Source organism: Erythrolamprus reginae, chromosome 5 (genome assembly GCF_031021105.1).
Source record: "Erythrolamprus reginae isolate rEryReg1 chromosome 5, rEryReg1.hap1, whole genome shotgun sequence".
Classification (NCBI taxonomy): Eukaryota; Metazoa; Chordata; class Lepidosauria; order Squamata; family Dipsadidae; genus Erythrolamprus; species Erythrolamprus reginae.
In genome coordinates, this window is record NC_091954.1 from 93,779,769 (window position 1) to 93,800,631 (window position 20,863).

Below are 20,863 nucleotides of genomic sequence, written 5' to 3' on the forward strand. Positions count from 1 at the left end.
GTAAACATAAGTAAAAAGTAACCATAAAAGAGGACAATAGGACAGAGACATAGGCACAGTGGTGCGCTTATGCACGCCCCTTACAGACCTCTTAGAAATGGGGAAAGGTCGACTGTAGACAGTCTAAGGTTAAAGTTTAGGGGTTTGTGGAAAAAAACACAGTGTCAGGTAGTGCATTCCAAGCATTGATCACCATATTGCTGAAGTCGTATTTTCTGCAGTCAAGTTTGGAGCGGTTTACATTTAGTTTTAATTTATTACATGCTCATGTATTGCTGCGGTTGGTAGTGAAGTAGTCATTAATAGGAAGAACATTGTCTGAAATGGTATAGTTTCTCTTGCTTGACCAAGGGGGGGCTGGACTAGAACAGGGGTAGGCAAAGTTGGTTCTTCTATGACATGTGGACTTCAACTCCCAGAATTCCTGAGCTAGCATGATTGGCTGAGGAATTCTGGGAGTTGAAGTCCACAAGGCAAAGAAGAGCCAACTTTGCCTACCCCTGGACTAGAATACCTCCAAGATCTCTTCCAGCTCGATTCTGATCATCTCTTTCGAAGCGTTTCTTTTCCCTCCAGGTGTTTTGAGGGGGCGCTGCAGAAACCGCGACTTCCGTGAAGGGAAAGGGTGACTCGATGGTTCGCTTCCATGCCCCGGAAGCATTTCCCCGGCTCAAACCGGAAGTGTACTTCTAAGAGCTGTGCCCGGCGTGACTTTTTAGAAGCGGAGGTAGCGGCGCTTTCACGATGTTGAGGTGTCGGCGACTCTTAGGTTTGGCGTTGCCCCGGCAACAGGTAGTCGAGAGGGGAGCGTCCGCGGGGGTCAGTCAGAGCAGCCTCAGCTATGCTGCAGGTTGAGCGGGAAGAAGTGACTACATTTCTGCCTCTGGTTGGGGAGGGGGACCGTTTAAAAGGCTCCGCGGGGAAACTTGGATTTGTCATTAAATGCAGAATCTCTTTGCTAGGGTGGAAGCTATTCGATAGATTAAAAACCCAGCCGCTGAATCCTCACAATAAGTCTCAGCCTGCTGTAAGGCTCTTGAAATGAGATGGGTTATTGGAGACCAAGTGGGTCAGATTGGATTGATATTAATTCTTTAGGATTGACATGTGTCAGTGATCTGCTTTCACATAGCGTCCTGCTTGTTGAGTTGAAAGATCGTAACTTCTAGCAAACTTTAGGTAATTTTAAAGAAGATCAGCTAATTGGTTTCTTTCAGAAAATAGTATTATTAATGATATTAATAGTAATATTAAAATATTAACATTTTAACTAAATATAAGTTATATTCTGAATGGTGACATGCAGGTTAGAATTAATTTCAAATCCTATGAAGTCCAGCCCATAATTGTGCAAATTCAGAATGCTGAAAACTCATGATGAACTTTAGAAAGACAACTGAGCAAATGATAACTGGTGTTAGCAATAGCACTTAGACTTATATACTGCTTCACATTGCTTTACGGTCCTCTGTAAGCAGTTTACAGAGTCAGCATATTGCCCCTAACAATCTGGGTCCTCATTTTATCTACCTTGGAAGGATGAGTCAACCTTGAGCCTAGTGAGGTTTGAACTGGTGAACTATAGCCAGCAGTCAGCAGAAGCAGCTTGCAGTACTTCATTCTAACCACCGCACCACCAAATGATAAGTTCTATTATTTTAGTAGTCCTCAAGAAAATGTTTTTTTAAATTATGAATGCAAACAAAGAGTAAGCACAAAGATTCATAAACATATTCAAAAACATCGATTTTGTAACTCTTCTGGCATTTAATCTGACATATATTTGTGGCAAATGAAGTAAATAGCATGGGAATATTTATGAAATACACCATTAATTCCTACAAGACTAAATACACTACAGTACAGAAAACATAATTTGTTGCAGTTAATGTTGATGATCATTTCTTAACAGTTATCATTTAAAATTATATATTTACTACATATGATAAGACATTCCAATCTCTCACTGGTTTACACAGCTGATACAAAGAACATACAATAAAATTCTGTCCCTTCAAAAATAGATCATAGTATCGATAGTTTTCCATCTCATCCCTAAATGCTTTTTGGATGAGCCATGTTTTAACAGTTCTTTGAAAGCTCAATTAAGGAAGTTTGAGTATCTGAAGGTAAGCTATTCCAAGTAAGTTAGCCAGCATTTGGTTATCATTAATAAAAATTAGTATAAAGAATATGCCTCTCTGATATATTCTTTAAAAGTATTCAAACATTTAAGAACATTGTTATATAACAGAACATACTGCCCAATTGAGTGATTAAAACAAGAAAAAACAGGAATGGAACAACGTATAACCCTAGAAGGTCTAGCTACACAATATTAAAGGGTTGTCCCCCAGTTCTGCAGCAAGGATTGTTCCAAACTAACCAATGAGTTGGCAACTTAGTTTGAATGAATATTTCTAACCATTTCCATTTGATCTTCTAAAATTGATCTTACCTGAAGTCTTCAATTATGATATTCACCTTTTTTTAATGGCCTGTTCAACTTTCAACTTGGGACTTTAATTCCACTTTACAGTTATTTGCTAACATTTGATGGTGTTTGTTTATTGTTGCAACATACAGTTCTTGCCACACACAGCATTTGATTTGTAAAGAATGGTGGTTGCAGTGTTGCCTGAAATGGTGGAAATGACACATTCATATCTTTAAAATCAATTTAAATATCTGGTGTCTGAAAATACTTTTTTTCTATCCAAAATTAACTTGGAAGCATATTCATAATTAAGAGGTTTAAATTCCGAATTTCTCTTTTACCACTAGCAATGTTTCTTAACAAATGCTGCTCAGCAAGAATTTTTCTTGTTCTATAAGGTGGCTTTTAATCTTTTTATAGTACATAATCACTTTTTGGATGAATCTGATAAGTAGGTCACAGTTCCATGAAAGCTTTCATTGTGGCAAATCTTTTAATGTTACAATTTGTTTTCTAGGCTTTTATTATTTGTTAAATGTATATACAAATATGAATTATTTATTTATTTATTTATTTATTATTTGGATTTGTATGCCGCCCCTCTCCGAAGACTCGGGGCGGCTCACAACAAGTGAAAAACAATCCAATACAATCCAATTAATTAAAATATTATAAGTTTAAGAAAATCCCCAATACTAACATACACACATACAGGCATACCATATATAACTTCAACGTGCCCAGGGGGAGATGTTTAGTTTCCCCATGCCTGACGGCAAAGGTGGGTTTTGAGGAGTTTACGGAAGGCAGGAAGAGTAGGGGCAGTTCTGATCTCCGGGGGGAGTTGGTTCCAGAGGGCCGGTGCCGCCACAGAGAAGGCTCTCCCCCTGGGGCCCGCCAACCGGCATTGTTTAGTTGACGGGACCCGGAGGAGGCCCACTCTGTGGGACCGAATCGGTCGCTGGGATTCGTGCGGCAGAAGGCGGTCTCGGAGATATTCTGGTCCAGTGCCATGAAGGGCTTTAAAGGTCATAACCAACACTTTGAATTGTGACCGGAAACTGATCGGCAGCCAATGCAGACTGCGGAGTGATGGTGAAACATGGGCATACCTGGGTAAGCCCATGACTGCTCTCGCAGCTGCATTCTGCACAATCTGAAGTTTCCAAACACTTTTCAAAGGTAGCCCCATGTAGAGAGCATTACAGTAGTCGAACCTCGAGGTGATGAGGGCATGAGTGACTGTGAGTAATGAGTCCCGGTCCAGATAGGGCCGCAACTGGTGCACCAGGCGAATTATTTGTCTTCTCCCATTAAAAGCAAACTGAACATACTTCAGTGCAGATGGAATAGGTATATTTTAACCCTTACATAAGAATGCAGGAGCATCTCCATTGCCTAATGCTTTTTTGCTCTTAACACAGATGATATTTTGCTACCATTCTCACACTTTTAATGTCTCCCTGTTTGGACAGCTGACTCAATGTATAGCTATAGGGAGGATTTGAGCTTTGTATTGTCAAAATCTAGGAAATTTCCTTCTCTCTCAAAAAACTTTTAGAATCCATCTTGGATTTGAATAAATATATGTTTGCCTACTATATCTACATTTGATCAGAGGAAGAAGACTGTTTCCTTCTAATGATGTTCACTGCATATAATTTGAAAGGTGGTTAGAAATGTTCCCTTAACTATTATCCCATTATTATTAATGGGATAATATTATTATTACCCTGGGGGGGGAACTAATGACCCCCTCAGAGAGGGTGCGCAACTTGGGCGTCCTCCTCGAGCCACAGCTGACATTGGAACATCATCTTTCGGCTGTGGCGAGGAGGGCGTTTGCCCAGGTTCGCCTGGTGCACCAGTTGCGGCCCTATTTGGACAGGGAGTCATTGCTCACAGTCACTCATGCCCTTATCACCTCGAGGTTCGATTACTGCAACGCTCTCTACATGGGGCTACCTTTGAAAAGTGTTCGGAAACTCCAGATCGTGCAGAACGCACCCGCGAGAGCCATCGTGGGGCTTCCCAGATTCGCCCACGTTTCTACAACACTCTGTGGCCTGCATTGGCTGCCGATCAGTTTCCGGTCACAATTCAAAGTGTTGGTTATAACCTTTAAAGCCCTATATGGCATTGGACCAGAATACCTCCGGAACCGCCTGCTACCGCACGAATCCCAGCGGCCGATAAGGTCCCACAGAGTTGGCCTTCTCCGGGTCCCGTCGACAAAACAACGTCGTCTGGCAGCCCCCAGAGGAAGAGCCTTCTCTGTGGCGGCCCCGGCCCTATGGAATCAATTCCGCCCGGAGATTAGAATTGCTCCCACCCTCCTTGTCTTCCGTAAACTACTTAAGACCCACCTATACCACCAGGCATGGGGGATTTGAGACACCTTTCCCCCAGGCTTATTATAATTTATGTTTGGTATGTATGTGCTGTTTGGTTTTTAATTATGATAGGGTTTTTAGTTTTTTTTAATATTAGATTTGTGCCTGTATAATACTGTTTTTATCGTGTTGTGAGCCGTCCCGAGTCTTCGGAGAGGGGCGGCATACAAATCTAATAAATTATTATTATTATTATTATTATTATTATTATTATTATTATTATTATTATTATTATTATACAGTACGTTATCCAGTAAAGAATCAGGTTATATGCAACATCATGCAAGATGTGGTGCAACTTTGCAGCAGGGCTCAGATTAAAAAATGATAGAAAGCTACTCTTGTTGAGTATAGCTCAGCAGGTTCTGGAGAACTGGTAGTTGAAATTTTGAGTAGTTCAGAACCAGCAATTACCACCTCTGGCCGGCCCCAGAGTGTGATGGGAATTGAGATTTTGCAGTATCCTTCCCCTGCCATGCTCACCAAGCCACACCCACCAAGCCACACCATGTCCACCAAGCCACACCCACAGAACCGATAGTAACAAAATTTGGGTATCACCACTGGTACAGCTCCTTAAAAATTGTGTTATAAAATATACTGCTCAAAAAAATAAAGGGAACACTCAAATTATACATCCTAGATCTGAATGAATGAAATATTCTCATTGAATACTTTGTTCTGTACAAAGTTGAATGTGCACAACAGCATGTAAAATTGATTGTCAATCAGTGTTTATTTATTTATTTATTTATTTATTTATTGGATTTGTATGCCGCCCCTCTCCAGAGACTCGGGGCGGCTAACAGCGACAATAAAACAGTGTACAATAGTAATTTGGTATTGATGATTAAAAATCAATTAATATAAAAACCAAACATACATACATACATACCATGCATAGAATTGTAAAGGCCTAGGGGGAAAGAGGATCTCAATTCCCCCATGCCTGGCGGCAGAGGTGGGTTTTAAGTTGTTTACGAAAGGCAAGGAGGGTGGGGGCAGTTCTAATCTCTGGGGGGAGTTGGTTCCAGAGGGCCGGGGCCGCCACAGAGAAGGCTCTTCCCCTGGGTCCTGCCAGGCGACATTGCTTAGTTGACGGGACCCGGAGAAGATCCACTCTGTGGAACCTAACTGGTCGCTGGGATTCGTGCAGCAGAAGGCGGTCCCTGAGGTAATCTGGTCCGGTGCCATGAAGGGCTTTATAGGTCATAACCAACACTTTGAATTGTGACCGGAAACTGATCGGCAACCAATGCAGATTGCGGAGTGTTGGTGTAACATGGGCATATTTGGGGAAGCCCATGATTGCTCTCGCAGCTGCATTCTGCACGATCTGAAGTTTCCGAACATTTTTCAAAGGTAGCCCCATGTAGAGAGCGTTACAGTAGTCAAGCCTCGAGGTGATGAGGGCATGAGTGACCGTGAGCAGTGACTCCAGGTCCAAGTAGGGTCGCAACTGGTGCACCAGGCGAACCTGGGCAAACGTCCCCCTCGCCACAGCTGAAAGATGTTTCTCTAATGTGAGCTGTGGATCGAGGAGGACGCCTAAGTTGCGAACCTTCTCTGAGGGGGCCAGTGATTCTCCCCCCAGGGTAATGGACGGACAGATGGCGTTGTCCTTGGGAGGTAAGATCCACAGCCACTCCGTCTTGTCTGGGTTGAGTTTGAGCTTGTTGACACTCATCCAGGCCCTAACATCCTCCAGGCACCGGCCCATCACTTCCACTGCTTCGTTGGCTGGACATGGGGTGGAGATGTATAACTGGGTATCATCGGCGTATTGATGATACCTCACCCCATGCCCTTGGATGATCTCACCTAGCGGTTTCATGTAGATATTAAATAGCAGGGGGGAGAGGACCGACCCCTGAGGTACCCCACAAGGGAGAGACCTAGATCGACCTCTGATCCCCTACTAACACCGACTGCGACCGACCAGAGAGGTATGAGGAGAACCACTGAAGAACAGTGCCTCCCACTCCCAACCCCTCTAGTCGGTGCAGAAGGATACCATGGTCGATGGTATCGAAAGCCGCTGAGAGGTCAAGAAGCACCAGGACAGAGGACAAGCCCCTGTCCTGGGCCCGCCAGAGATCATCCATCAACGCGACCAAAGCAGTTTCCATGCTGTAGCCGGGCCTGAATCCAGACTGTTGAGGACCTAGATAATCGGCTTCTTCCAAGGACCGCTGGAGCTGAAGTGCCACCACTTTCTCAACAACCTTCCCCATAAAGGGAAGGTTGGAGACTGGACGGTAGTTATTGAGTATGGCTGGGTCCAGGGAAGGCTTCTTGAGGAGGGGAAGTTCTTGAGGAAGTGTTGCTTCCTAAGTGGAGAATTTGATTTCACAGAAGTTTGATTTACTTGGAGTTATATTCTGTTGTTTAAGTGTTCCCTTTATTTTTTTGAGCAGTGTACATATAACAGTTTAGTTCCTAATGTAAAATATGTAATAAGTCATGATCAATTTGTCCCATTGATTTCAGTGGGTCCAAGTTCTAATTCAGTATGTTAATTGAATAAGCCTGTCAATGTGAGGTCAAATATTAGCAACCATTGATTCATTTCCATGACCTTCAGACCTTTCAGTGGTGCATTCATTGCTACTGTAGCTCAGACCATCTATTTTGTAATTTAGTAAATTACCAAATGCTTTAAAAAGTAACTTTTACACTTAAGCCAAATTTGCAAACTGTAGATTACAGGCCCTCCAGGATGTTGTGAACAAATTTGAAGATAGTCATAAATCTTTCGGGACTTGGGCATATAAAGCAAGATCATTGTCAGAAAGTATTCCTGCTTTGCTTGCATAGGACTCCTCCTTTACATGAACAATCTAATAGATTGTTAGTTAGTTGCTTTCAAAACATGCTCAATTTAGTCTGAACAAGCCAACAGGATTTTCTACAGTTGCCACTACAAAGAGCAAATATTGATCCAGAAGAGATGTGGGAAAAATTATGAGAGTAACAGTCTTCAAAAATAAAATTTTATTTATTTGTTTGCTTGCTTGTTTGTTAGTTCTTTTGTTTGTCTATCTGTTTGATTTTTTTATGCCACCCTTCTCCTTAGACTCAGGGTGGCTTACAACATGTTAGCAATAGCACTTAATTTTTTTAGTAGTACAGTAACACAAAATTCAGCAATTCATCCTTCCCATTAAAATGCAGATTTTCAATGTATTTTCATTTTCACTGAAAAAACTTATTAAATGTTTATAAAATTTATAAAGTTTACTTGATAATTAATTACTGGTATAAATATTAAAAATAATTCCTTGGTTGTATTGCTAATAGGCCAACTATCTTGCTCCTATGTATATTTAATCTGGGTGTTTTTAGTGTTTTTAAAATATTTTTAGTCTTTTTAAATATAATGTTTTTTTTAAAATTGTAAGCCATTCAGAGTCATTTACTAGGATGGACAGCTATAGAAATGGATTGATTGATTGATTGATTTATAATATATTAATTTCTTGCCCAACCTTAATCCCAATGAAACTGTTAGTTTTATTCATTGTAATGGTAGGAACTGTCATAACAGAACCACTGATAGGCTATTACATTTAAAATGTATATGAATCCTATATTATATTATTGCTACAGCTTATGCTTTTTTCCCCCAGCTCATGCTATATAGCTGCAGATGGTGTTCTTCAGGATTTTTTCCAAATGAAAAAATTCGGAACATAGGCATTTCTGCACATATTGATTCAGGAAAGACTACATTAACGGAACGTATTCTATTTTACACAGGAAAGATAGCAGAAATGCATGAGGTATTTATGAATCCATTGGTACCAATGGGGAGGACTGGTATTATTTCATTGTTTCTGTTTTATTGTCAGCTTTCAGAAACACTGTTAAATATAAGATGACATGCATGCAGGGGGAATGAAATAAACAGAATATATAAGAATGTTGGAGACAATAGTTGATTCTGTATTGTTAAAAATATAACAAAGGTGGATAATAAAATAATATGTAATGCTCTGGGGCTCTATAAATTGAGTTAGAGCTATAGTCTTAAATGGAAAAGATTTTGAACAAGAATGAAACTTTCAAAGCATGGTTGCCTATCAGAATCATTATAGGGATATAGTTAAGGCAGAGATCTTCAAACTTGGCAACGTTAAGACTTGTGGACTTCAATTCCCAGAGTTGGCTGAAGAATTCTGGGAGTTGAAGTCCACAAGTCTTAAAGTTGCCAAGTTTGGGGACCCATGGTATAAGGCTCTCCAAGAAGTCAGAATCCCACAGCAACATCCAGGATCTCTGTCCCCTTGGCTATAATGAATATTCATGGCTCCATCATCTGAAATTCCTGACAGAAAATAACACCTATATGTGAAAACCATTGTTTATGAAGTTTGATGCTACATATGTGGGTCGCTTAGAGTGCTGAAGAAATTTTTCTTTGGATAAATGAATCAGAAGTAGAATTTGAGAGAAGAGAAGCTGCATGGGATGTTGTTAAATCTGGCAGAAACCAAACGTTGTATTCATGATCTCTTTCAAATGTTGAATACATTTAAATGGGGAATAAGCCAATTAACTTTGAAACTTTCATACGCTTATTCATAATGGCCAGATTATTAATAGGAAATGGAAGTATAACTCAAGCCACATAAGATTTTATAGACTTAATTGGTCTTGCAAGTAAACAGGTCATTAGTGTTACTATTTCCAAACAGCCAGGATACTCCCTCCGTCCCTTTCTCTTGGATTTAGTATTAGATTTGGAAAATCAAAATAGGGTTAAAGTTAGTGACTTTCAATAGCTTTATTCTGTATAAGAGAACAATGATGCATGTACAGATATATTGATTTGTTGTCTTTCCTATTAGGTAAAGGGGAAAGATGGGATTGGTGCAGTGATGGATTCCATGGAATTGGAACGACAGCGAGGGATCACTATTCAGTCTGCTGCTACATACACCATCTGGAAAGACACAAATATTAACATAATTGATACTCCAGGTAAGGTTCTTGCATACCATATTTAGTTCTCCACATGCTTCATTTCTATTTGCTGTAAAGAAAAGAATACTTATTTAACAACTTTCAAATCTAGTTTGTGATTTTTTTTTTAATCCAGCTGATTAGCAAATAGGATTGGCAGTATGAAACTTCACACTAGTCTTGTTTTTAACTAGAATTCTTCTAAATATATAAAGTGGAATTAGGATTAGTCATGTTCATATTCATTTCAGTTTTGTGTTGCCTGGTTCATCAGTCACAGAAAGTCTTACCATATTTTTTGGAGTATAAGACGTACCTTTTTCACTCCTGAAAATTTGGGCGTGTCTTATACTCCAAATGTAGCTTTTACGAAGCCTTTTTTAGCCCTAATGAAGTGCTAACAAGGTGAAGCCAGTGCTTTGCTAGCTAAGCGATCTTCCCTTTGCCTGCTTTTTTTCACAGCTGCTCCCTCTGAGTCTATGGAGAGGGGCGGCATACAAATCTAATAAATAATAATAATAATAATAATAATAATAATAATAATAATAATATGAGCCGGGGTGGCGCAGCAGGTAGAGTGCTGTATTGCAGGCCACTGAAGCTGACTGTAGATCTGAAGGTCAGCAGTTCAAATCTCATCACCGGCTCAAGGTTGACTCAGCCTTCCTTCCTTCCGAGGTGGGTAAAATGAGGACCCAGATTGTGGGGGCAATAGCCTAGCTCTGTTAGAAAGTGCTATTGCTAACATGTTGTAAGCCGCCTTGAGTCTAAGGAGAAGGGCGGCATAAAAAATTGAATAAATAAATAGAATAAATAAATAATAATAATAATAATAACAACAACAGCAACAACAATCAGTTTCCGGGCTTCAGAAGCCTTTTTTCAGCCCTAACACTAATGAAGTGATCTGCTAGTGAAGTCATCTTCCATGCTTTGCTAGCAAGGGATCTTCCACCTTTTTTCAGCCCTAACAAGGTGCTAACGTGCTTTGCTAGCAAAGCTATCTTCCCTTTGCCTGCTTTTCTCATTGTTTCTCTCTCTGAAGATAGAGAGAAGTGAAGTGTTTTAGAAACTGTTTTTTATCCCCAACCAGGGGATAAAAAGCAAGCATGCATGCTCAAAACCAACAAACTAATGTGCTGAAGCTGACCAGACTGCTTAGTCATGGTGAATATGCAGATTGTAATGTAATCTAATTGGCTGACAAAAGTATATAATGCACCTTTGCATAGGTGTGGCTTGGTTTGAAGGTATTGTGGCTTAGTATGGTTTAGAGTGGCTTGTGAATTAGTGTGGCCTGTGGTGGCGAAAGACTTGTAGCTGAATATTATAACGGAGAATAGTAAACAGAGAATTGTTAGTACTGTACTGTACTTTGTATAGTAACTATTAGAGCAGTGGTTCTCAACCTAGGGGTCAGGACCCCTTTGGGGGTCGAATGACCATTTCACAGAGGTCGCCTAAGACCCTTGGAAAAGACAAATTTCCCATGGTGTTAGGCACTAAAGCTTCTATTCTGGCGTCTTGGAACATATTTTTACAATCTGACCAATCAGTCGTTTACAGTGGGGGTGTCCCTCTGACCTTCCTGCCAATCAGCTTAAAGCTCTGTTGGGAGAATTAGTGCTAGACTTACGTTTGGGGGTCATCGCAACAAGAGGAACTGTATTAAGGGGTCACGGCATTAGAAAGGTTGAGAACCACTGTACTAGAGAGATACAGTAGCTACAATGTAAATAGTGTCAGTTTGCTATGAAATAAGTAAATATTTTCCTAAGAAGCTCTGCAGTACATGTCTTCAATTATCTTCAGAATAAAGGTTCCTGATACCCTGGTCTGAGGCAGGCTGGTTAGCTGCTTTGGCTATCTGGGTGGGCTAGCTTCTGCAAAACGTTACTCCAACAGAGAATTCACCAATGAAAATGCTGTTGCTCTTTGTTACCTTTCGCTGCTTGGAAAACAATATAAAAGCAATAAACACTGCAAAAGCAGTCAGACATCTTAGCATCCTGCAATGATAGATCTCTAATTCCATCAGACATGCTCAATTAAATGGTGGCTTAGCTTACATTTGTTGCTTGCCATTTTTGAAAACCATAAAAAAATAGGAAATGTGGCATGAATTCAGTAACAGCAGTGAATCCTAAGGTGGTTAAAAACTTTTACATACAATTATTTCACTTATAGGACATGTTGATTTCACAATTGAAGTGGAAAGGTCACTGAGAGTTCTTGATGGGGCCATTCTCGTGTTGTGTGCTGTTGGAGGGGTTCAGTGCCAGACAATGACAGTCAACAAACAAATGAAGCGATATAATGTTCCATTCTTGACCTTTATCAATAAATTGGATCGCACAGGCTCCAATCCAAACAGAGCCATACATCAATTAAGGTAGGAACTTCTAAATTTAAATTATTTATTTATTTATTTATTTATTTATTTATTGGATTTCTATGCCATCCCTCTCCGAGGACTCGGGGAGGCTCACAACATATAAAATATACAATACATAATGTAATCCAATTAACTAATTAAAAATCTAGAAACCCTCCAAAAACCATAAAAACCAATCATTCCATGCATCCTACCTACCTGTCACCTGACTTGTAAGCTGCCTTTTCAAAACTCTAGTAGATAAAATGATGAGGAATCACTGCCAATTTGTATCAAGGCTATTTTAAGTTGATATAGAAAAGATGTCCTTGTTATTGCATACAAATAATTTCACTATAAAATATGAAAAGACCCTTAAAGTCAGCTGCTTAATTTCATGTCTAAATCTTGTAATTGGATAATCATTCTGAATTCATGATCACCAAATGCAGTCATTTGTTCCTTTTATGAAATCAACTGGACAAAATTGTGTCTCTGAGATCAGAACTTGTCCATGAATATAAATAAACAGTTTCTCTAGTTTTGCCAAGACTGTGTGAAATAAGATTGCTGATGATCACCTGATATAAATGTCACAAAATCATAATGAAAACATCCTAAATTTTTCAGCCAGGATTTTACCTGTGATGGTTGCATTGTTTGAAACTTGTTAAGAATTGAGCAGTGTAAACATTTACTAGTAATAGTAGTATTTCCTCATCTATCACTTATAATTCCACTAATAAGTGATTATGTTTTTCTGAATAAAATATGTAAACATTTAGAATGTTCTATCAGTCAAGAATTTTGCAGATACAGTACTTACACTGAAGAATAAAAATTGAAGAATGTAAATATTTCTTATTTTACTTTAAAAATAAAAGCCTGTTATCATTTGTGCGTGTCTCTTCCTAGATATATCTCAATATTCATAATTCATGCCAAATATGCAGAATTTGTACCAAAGAGATTACTCAACTGCAGTTAAAAGCTAGTGAACAAGTCATGATGCAGAGGTCAGAGATTATCTCTACTGTTCTCACCTTCAGCTTTATAATTTTTACAGAAATCCACCATCATTCTCCAAGCTCAATGAACTTATAATGGGAGAAATAGACTTCATGACTATTTATGCTTGCAGTTAATATAGAAATTGTATATATTTTTAATTTTTACAGAACCAAGCTAAAACAAAATGCTGCTTTTATTCAAATCCCAATGGGACTGGAAGGGCAACTCAAAGGAATTATTGATTTAATTGAAGAAAAAGCTATATACTTTGATGGTGATTTTGGGTAAGGTGCTAAAATTTCTCAATACAAGGGACATGTTTCATGTCCTGCAGGTAGAGTTTTACTTCTAAAAATAAACTTCAGCAGTTTTCATTATTCGGAAAAGGCAAGTCAGGAATAGCACAGCATAATATTTGTTGTCTTTTAACTATAATGTATTATCCGGGTTCACACACTCTGTTGAGCTCTAGAGTAATTTGTTTGCCCTTGCCTAAGCAAGAACCCATATATTGTGATTTCTATTGTGATGAGGGTTTATAGTTTAAGATTAAATTTGAAGCTTGTCATTCTGGTGATTAAAACAAACTGTGTGTTTGATTGAATCTTTGGCCATTCTTCCTCCAGTTCACCTCTTATTAGGAAATTCTGTTGTTGATTTTAAACATCATGGGAGGTTGCATTGGAACTTTCCATGGATAATCAATACCAAGAAGGAGCCTCCTCATAATCAGATTTTGAAGCATGTGAGAGGCGTGTGGCTCATTATGTAGTTTGAAGCCTTTTAATCTAAGGCTCAATCCATTTATCTTTAGAAAAGTGAGAACTTGGAGGAAAAAGCACATTATCCCATATTTCTAGATGTCTTAATTATAATAGATCGATGCATTGCATCCACATTGGCTTCACGATCTGTGATGTCTTATTGATTAAATACTGGATTTGGGTACTCAATAATGATATCAGGGTCTGTTCTGGGTCCTATTCTTTTTAATATTTTTGTGAGTGACATAGGGGAAGGTTTGGTAGGGAAGGTTTGCCTATTTGCCGATGACTCTAAAGTGTGCAATAGGGTTGATATTCCTGGAGGCGTCTAATATGGTAAATGATTTAGCTTTACTAGATAAATGGTCAAAGCAATGGAAACTGCTGTTTAATGTTTCCAAATGTAAAATAATGCACTTGGGGAAAAGGAATCCCCAATCTGAGTATTGTATTGGCAGTTCTGTGTTAGCAAATACTTCAGAAGAAAAGGATTTAGGGGTAGTGATTTCTGACAGTCTCAAAATGGGTGAACAGTGCAGTGCAGTCAGGCGGTAGGATGCTTGGCTGCATAGCTAGAGGCATAACAAGCAGGAAGAGGGAGATTATGACCCCGCTATATAGAGTGCTGGTGAGACCACATTTGGAATACTGTGTTCAGTTCTGGAGACCTCACCTACAAAAAGATATTGACAAAATTGAACGAGTCCAAAGACGGGCTACAAGAATGGTGGAAGGTCTTAAGCATAAAACGTATCAGGAAAGACTTAATGAACTCAATCTGTATAGTCTGGAGGACAGAAGGAAAAGGGGGGACATGATCGAAACATTTAAATATGTTAAAGGGTTAAATAAGGTCCAGGAGGGAAATGTTTTTAATAGGAAAGTGAACACAAGAACAAGGGGACACAATCTGAAGTTAGTTGGGGGAAAGATCAAAAGCAGCATGAGAAAATATTATTTTACTGAAAGAGGAGTAGATGCTTGGAACAAACTTCCAGCAGACGTGGTAGATAAATCCACAGTAACTGAATTTAAACATGCCTGGGACAAACATATATCCATCCTAAGATAAAATACAGAAAATAGTATAAGGGCAGACTAGATGGACCGTGAGGTCTTTTTCTGCCATCAGACTTCTATGTTTCTATATCTTTTTTACTGGCTAACAAAAAAGCTGCAGGAAACCAGAAGAGGGGAGCAGCTGGAGCATGCAGAAATTAGTTTGTAGATCTAAAGCTTCCGATTCATTTCCTTTAGTTAAAATCACCAAAGGCTGTTATAGCTGTAGATTTGAATAATTGATAATTTAGAAAATCACATTCATAGAGCTGAGGTTTTCCCAAACTAGAAAAAATAAGCGAAGATGAAAATTAAAATGTATCAGTCTGTGTGCTGCTGGGGATCATAATTCTTTTCAAGCCAGCTGTCCAAAATACCAGATTGTACAGTTGAGGCTGAATATTGATGACCTTTTTATTTTTCCTGTTCCTGTAGCCAGATTGTTAAATATGACGATATCCCTCCTGAGTTCAGAGCAGAGTCTTCAGATCGCCGCCAGGAACTGATTGAATGCGTCGCAAACAGTGATGAAAAACTTGGAGAGCTTTTTCTTGAAGAGAAAATCCCAACAGTGACTGATTTGAAAGTAAGAGAATTTAATCGTTTGTTTTCTTTTTTGAAAACATTCCAATTCCAAGGCCTTAGGAATTAAAATATTTCTACTATTCGTGTAGAGTGGCATTATGCATAGAACAAAACAAAATAGATACTTTCATAGGAATCATCAAGGAATAAGATTTCATGCTCTACAATTTACTCAAATTTAATGCTTTCGAAAACAGTGATAACATAGAGCGATTTGAATATTTGAAGTTTTTTTTTAATTTTCTTAATCTCAATAATATTTGACTCAATACAAAGTCACTCAAATGACTGTAGCTATATCAAGTTTTGGGGAAATGATATATATTCTGACTGAACTTTTCCTGGGTTTCTCTGCTGGAGATTCCAATCATTTTTTTGCAATTTAGAAAAAGGTTCCTTCTTTTTTAAAAATAAAGGTAAGCAAAAAAATTAAAAAGTGGTAGTTTTCTTAAACTTGAAACATAAGAATAGAGACATATAACAATATCTGAAAATTTACAAGATAGTTGAGTTTCTAAGCACCCTTAACCAGGCCGAAGCAAATTGTTTTGCTTCCTAAGTATATCTAAGCATTCTTCACCAGGCCAAAGTAAAAATAGGAAGAGGAGGAAAAAATATGGTTATGTTTGACCTATGTCTGGACTAGGTTATATTTTTACATAGAGTGGAGAGCCAGGATATATGCTATCTGCAGGGACAGTGTTGAATTACACCAGGGACTTTGAAATTGGATGCATTTAGGGCCAGGCATAACATCCTTCAATTCCCTGCTATTATTTGGCAAGTATAACTCAGCACTCTTGTCCTTATGATACCAGCGAGATCAAGAAAATTTAACATGTCTTTTTTTATTGTAACTATTAGAAGGATCTTTAAAGGACATCAAAACCTTTTACTAAATGTATCGGAGAGTAAGGACTATTATACCCTCATCTTTTACTGCCTGATTTAAACCACCTACACAATAATCAAAGAAGTTAAAATAAGGCAACAACTAATATTAAAAATAGTGGGACAGCCTTTCTTTGAAATGTTGGATTGTATCTGGTTTTATCAATTTTCTGTATTCCTGATCTCTGAATGTAAATAAAGGATTGGATTGGATCGGATTGGATTAAGATCATGGATTACTTGCAGCCAAGTCCAGATTCAATCCAAGTATCTTCAGATTGTTAAGTCTGACTAGTACTTCACTTTGCTTCTTAGATTTCTGTTGATAGTACTAGACCACATAGACCAAATACATAATTTGAATAAAGAACTATAAGATTTGTATACCAATCTTCAGGTTTGAGAAATACTGCATACTGCAATAAATAACAGAATAACAGAGTTGAAAGGGACTTTGGAGGTCTTCTAGTCCAACCCCCTGCTTAGGCAGGAAACCCTACACTGCTTCAGACAAATGGTTATCCAACATCTTCTTAATAACTTTCAGTGTTGGAGCATTGGCAACTTCTGGAGACAAATTGTTCCATTAATTATTTTGACTGTCAGGAAATTTCTCCTTAGTTCTAGGTTGTTTCTCCAAAGCATTATAAAGTGACATTAACACTTCACATGATACTGTAGGAAGTTGATGCAGCCAGCATTCATTTGTTACTACTTTGAATGTAGAAGTATTGTATTTTATTACTTTTAAGAGCTGAACTAAATTGTAGCATTAGAAAGTATATGTGTCTACAGTATCTTTCTCATGACACTTTGCTGCTATCCATGGAAGCATTAAGCTTTTGCAACCAGTCACGAATAGCTACAAATGACTGGAGGGTAAGGAAGCTGCCTGAAGGAAACCAGCTGTTTGGTGTGATAGACAAGGTTGTGACAGAACTTAGAGGTCATCATTTCCAGTCTTGCTTTTTTTGTCTAATGACTAGAGGTGTGATATTGGCATGTAACCAATGATAGTTGTTTCCCAGAAAATACAGACTGTTCTGCTGAAAGACCATTTTATTGCAGGTTTATCCTTGACAGTTTACTTTTAATTGCTTCTTCTAATGTATAAATTGAGTAGTGTAAATGGAAACTCTGTCACCATAGCTGAACTCTGTTTAATTTAGGACTGATTTGGCTTGAAGACTTGATGAGCCTGGAAAATACAGGCTCTGGTATTTAGAAGTCATCTCCTGTTATCCTTCTTAGAATTTGATGACTTATAGTCTGGGAAACCATTGCCTGCTGTTGATCATTCAATTTACTGCTTGATCCCATCTCTTACGTAACAATTAAAAGGTTAAGATCCATGTTAAGTGCTCTTACATAATCATTTGGTCTGAAGGTCGTATTATACTCCAGGATTTCAACTGCAGAATTCATTTGGAATCTCCACCTCAGTTGAGAGTTACTAAACCTCTTTGGCTACTTCAATATTTGAATACTTAGAAAATCCAGCAGAAATATGTACAGGCTGATCTTAAATATTTTAGTGTTAAACTAATTACTTAAATATTCAATGGACTGAAGTCTTTCATCTTAATTTGGAAAATATCCACATGTTCATTTACCCCACTCACTAAATCAATTGTGCCTTTTCATCTATGTAAAACTGAAACTAGTGCAAAATAGGATGAATTCTCTTCAGGCTGTTTCAATTTTAGACATGTTTTGGTTTTTCACATAATGCACAAACTAGCTTATAGAAATGGTAACCACAAAGACGGAAATTGATGTTTTACTTAGGTTACATTAAAAAAAAGTTTAAATGATTTTATGGAGACCCGGTGCCTATGAATTTAGAAGGAAAATGGGTTCACTCAAAAATCTGTTTTTCTACAAACTCGGGTCATTTTTTAAAAAATTCAGGATTATATAAATTTGTGAATTACATCATTTCAGTTCTAAGCATGGGATGCCTGTCAACTTTCACATTGCAAAGAATGTTGAACTGCCAGGTGAGAATGAAATAATTAAATAGGAAAACACCAAGAAGATGCACAAGTGAAAAAAAACCCCAAAATTGTCCAGTATTGATTTAAAATAAGACGTTCTTCTATTCTTTAGCATGTAGGCATTTATCAGAAGGAAAGTGAGAAAAAGGAATATCATTTTCTGCTTCCTATTTTCCAGCATTGTCACTGCTGATTTGGTGGTCGTAGTCATAAATTTGAAACTTGACATATAATTAAAACTTTTTATCTAGTCTATTTTCAGCTCTGACTAGTAATTGCTCTCCATTATTTAAATACGGCCTTTTCATCACCTGATCCTTGCTACTTTTAGCACAGCTATGGCTTGAATAGTGCCATATGTCTCATCTTCCTTTACAGACGAAACCTTTAGCAGGATTGTTCCTCTTGGCAGCTAGAGATAACAAGCATTTTGCTATGGCTTCATGCTGTTTGTGTCTATTCCTGTTACCTGGGTGCTGTAATGAGACTTCCACATTCACATGTCTTACAGTGCTTGCAACAAAATCAAAGGAAAATTATAGCCTTTTGTGCTGTATTTATAAATTGCAGCATCATAGAACTGCTGGATGTAGGAAGATAACTTAAAATTGTTGTTCAGAACAGGAGCATTTCTTATTTTATGCAGATATTTCTTTCAGATCAGTTTATTGAAATAAAAGTGTACATTATTTTTGAGTTTTGAAGTATTGTAGTCATCTATGTTTTCCTGCTTAGTAAATGACATCACATCATATACCATAAATGGCTGATTTTAAATTATTTAATAAATTTGAGAAAGACCAAAGATTGGGCTTGTTTGAACTAATTTGTCCACAGTGATTAATGTTTGAACTGTGGCAGCCAGCCAGATGAACTAGATTATTTTTATTGCTGGATATTTATTTTTAGCCAGTCTCACAGGAGATGGCAGCACTAAAACAATTTTGGCTGATCTAAAAAAGCTGAGCAGGAATTTTCAGGGTTATAGACCATATTTGGAAAATAAAAAATCTGAGATCATATGAGGTGGTAGAAACCTCATATTATCTTTCTGCCAGAAAAGTAACATGGCCACTTAGTCATCAAGAACCAAGATCTCATTATTTATTAAAGGTCAAATGCTTAAATTATGGCTTTGTTTTCATATTATATATTTGCCACGGAAATGAAATTCTGGCTATTGTGCCACACACTGAGAAGGAAGATAACAAAAGTAATTAGTCAAAGTGTAAGGACACTTACACTGATGGGACGGGAACAGATTTTTCTAGTTGGGAGATCTCTCTCTCTCCTGTAGATATCCTATGCAAGGGGGCAAAAAGAGATTTGAAATTTAAAAGCTTAACCTGGACATTTTGAGAGTTAGCTTTCCTGGTAAGAGGAAAATAACTTATCAAAACAAGAGATATATGGATAATCAGGCTTCCTATTTGAAAGAGAGGCCTGCATATTTATTTATTCATTTATTCATTCATTCATTCATTCATTCATTCATTCATTCATTCATTCATTCATTTATTGGATTTGTATGCCGCCCCTCTCCGTAGACTCGGGGCGGCTAACAACAATGATAAAAACATCATGTAACAATCCAATACTAAAACAACTAAAAACCCTTATTATAAAACCAAACATACTATGCATAAATTGTAATGGCCTAGGGAGAAGGAATATCTCAACTCCCCCATGCCTGGCGGTATAAGTAAGTCTTGAGTAGTTTACGAAATACAGGGAGGATGGGGGCAGTTCTAATCTCCGGGGGGAGTTGGTTCCAGAGGGCCAGGGCCACCACAGAGAAGGCTCTTCCCCTGGGGCCCGCCACGCAGGAGAAAGTGATGCAAGAATCTGAACACTGATTTCATCATAAATGGGTCTTGAATTTTATATGCTACCAAAACTTCCTAATTTCTTGTGTTCTTGTTTAACTAATGAAACAAATTGTTTAATTTGTTCCCACTTAAGCTGTCAGGAGAAGATTTATATTTTCAGGTTTTAAAAATGCTCGCTTTAGTAAACTAACAGGCATTTAGAATCTTCATTCGCCAACTTCGGATATGAATCATTGGCTCCCAAGATTGATAAACAATTTCAAATCATAGGACTGAGCAAGTCTAGATTAAGTGGGTAGGATTTTAAGTTTCTGAAATGGCTCTTCTTCATTTCAGCCTCTTTTATATCAATAGACCAGTGATGGCAAACCTTTTGTGCCAAAAGGTTGCAATAGCATGTGCACGCTTGCATGCACCTATAATTTATTTATTTAATTTATTTAATTGGATTTGTATGCCTCCCCTCTCCGAGGACTCAGTGCCCTTTCCCACACACATGCGTGCACAAAAAAAACCCCTGCCTCGCCCCCCTACACATGCTCACAGGCCTCACTGAAA

The 20,863-nt window shown here is 38.2% G+C and overlaps 1 protein-coding gene across 1 annotated transcript in view; it reads left to right on the top strand.

The window, feature by feature from the left end:
- The first annotated feature begins 643 nt into the window (after positions 1–643).
- Positions 644–20,863, top strand: part of GFM1 (G elongation factor mitochondrial 1) — a 53,126-nt gene continuing 32,906 nt past the window's right edge. Inside the window, exons 1-6 of the mRNA XM_070753528.1 lie at positions 644–792; positions 8,460–8,612; positions 9,681–9,813; positions 11,983–12,187; positions 13,348–13,464; positions 15,439–15,589. Of these exons, the coding sequence (XP_070609629.1) occupies positions 745–792; positions 8,460–8,612; positions 9,681–9,813; positions 11,983–12,187; positions 13,348–13,464; positions 15,439–15,589 (807 nt within the window). The 5' untranslated portion in view covers positions 644–744. The remainder of the gene's footprint in view (positions 793–8,459; positions 8,613–9,680; positions 9,814–11,982; positions 12,188–13,347; positions 13,465–15,438; positions 15,590–20,863) is intronic.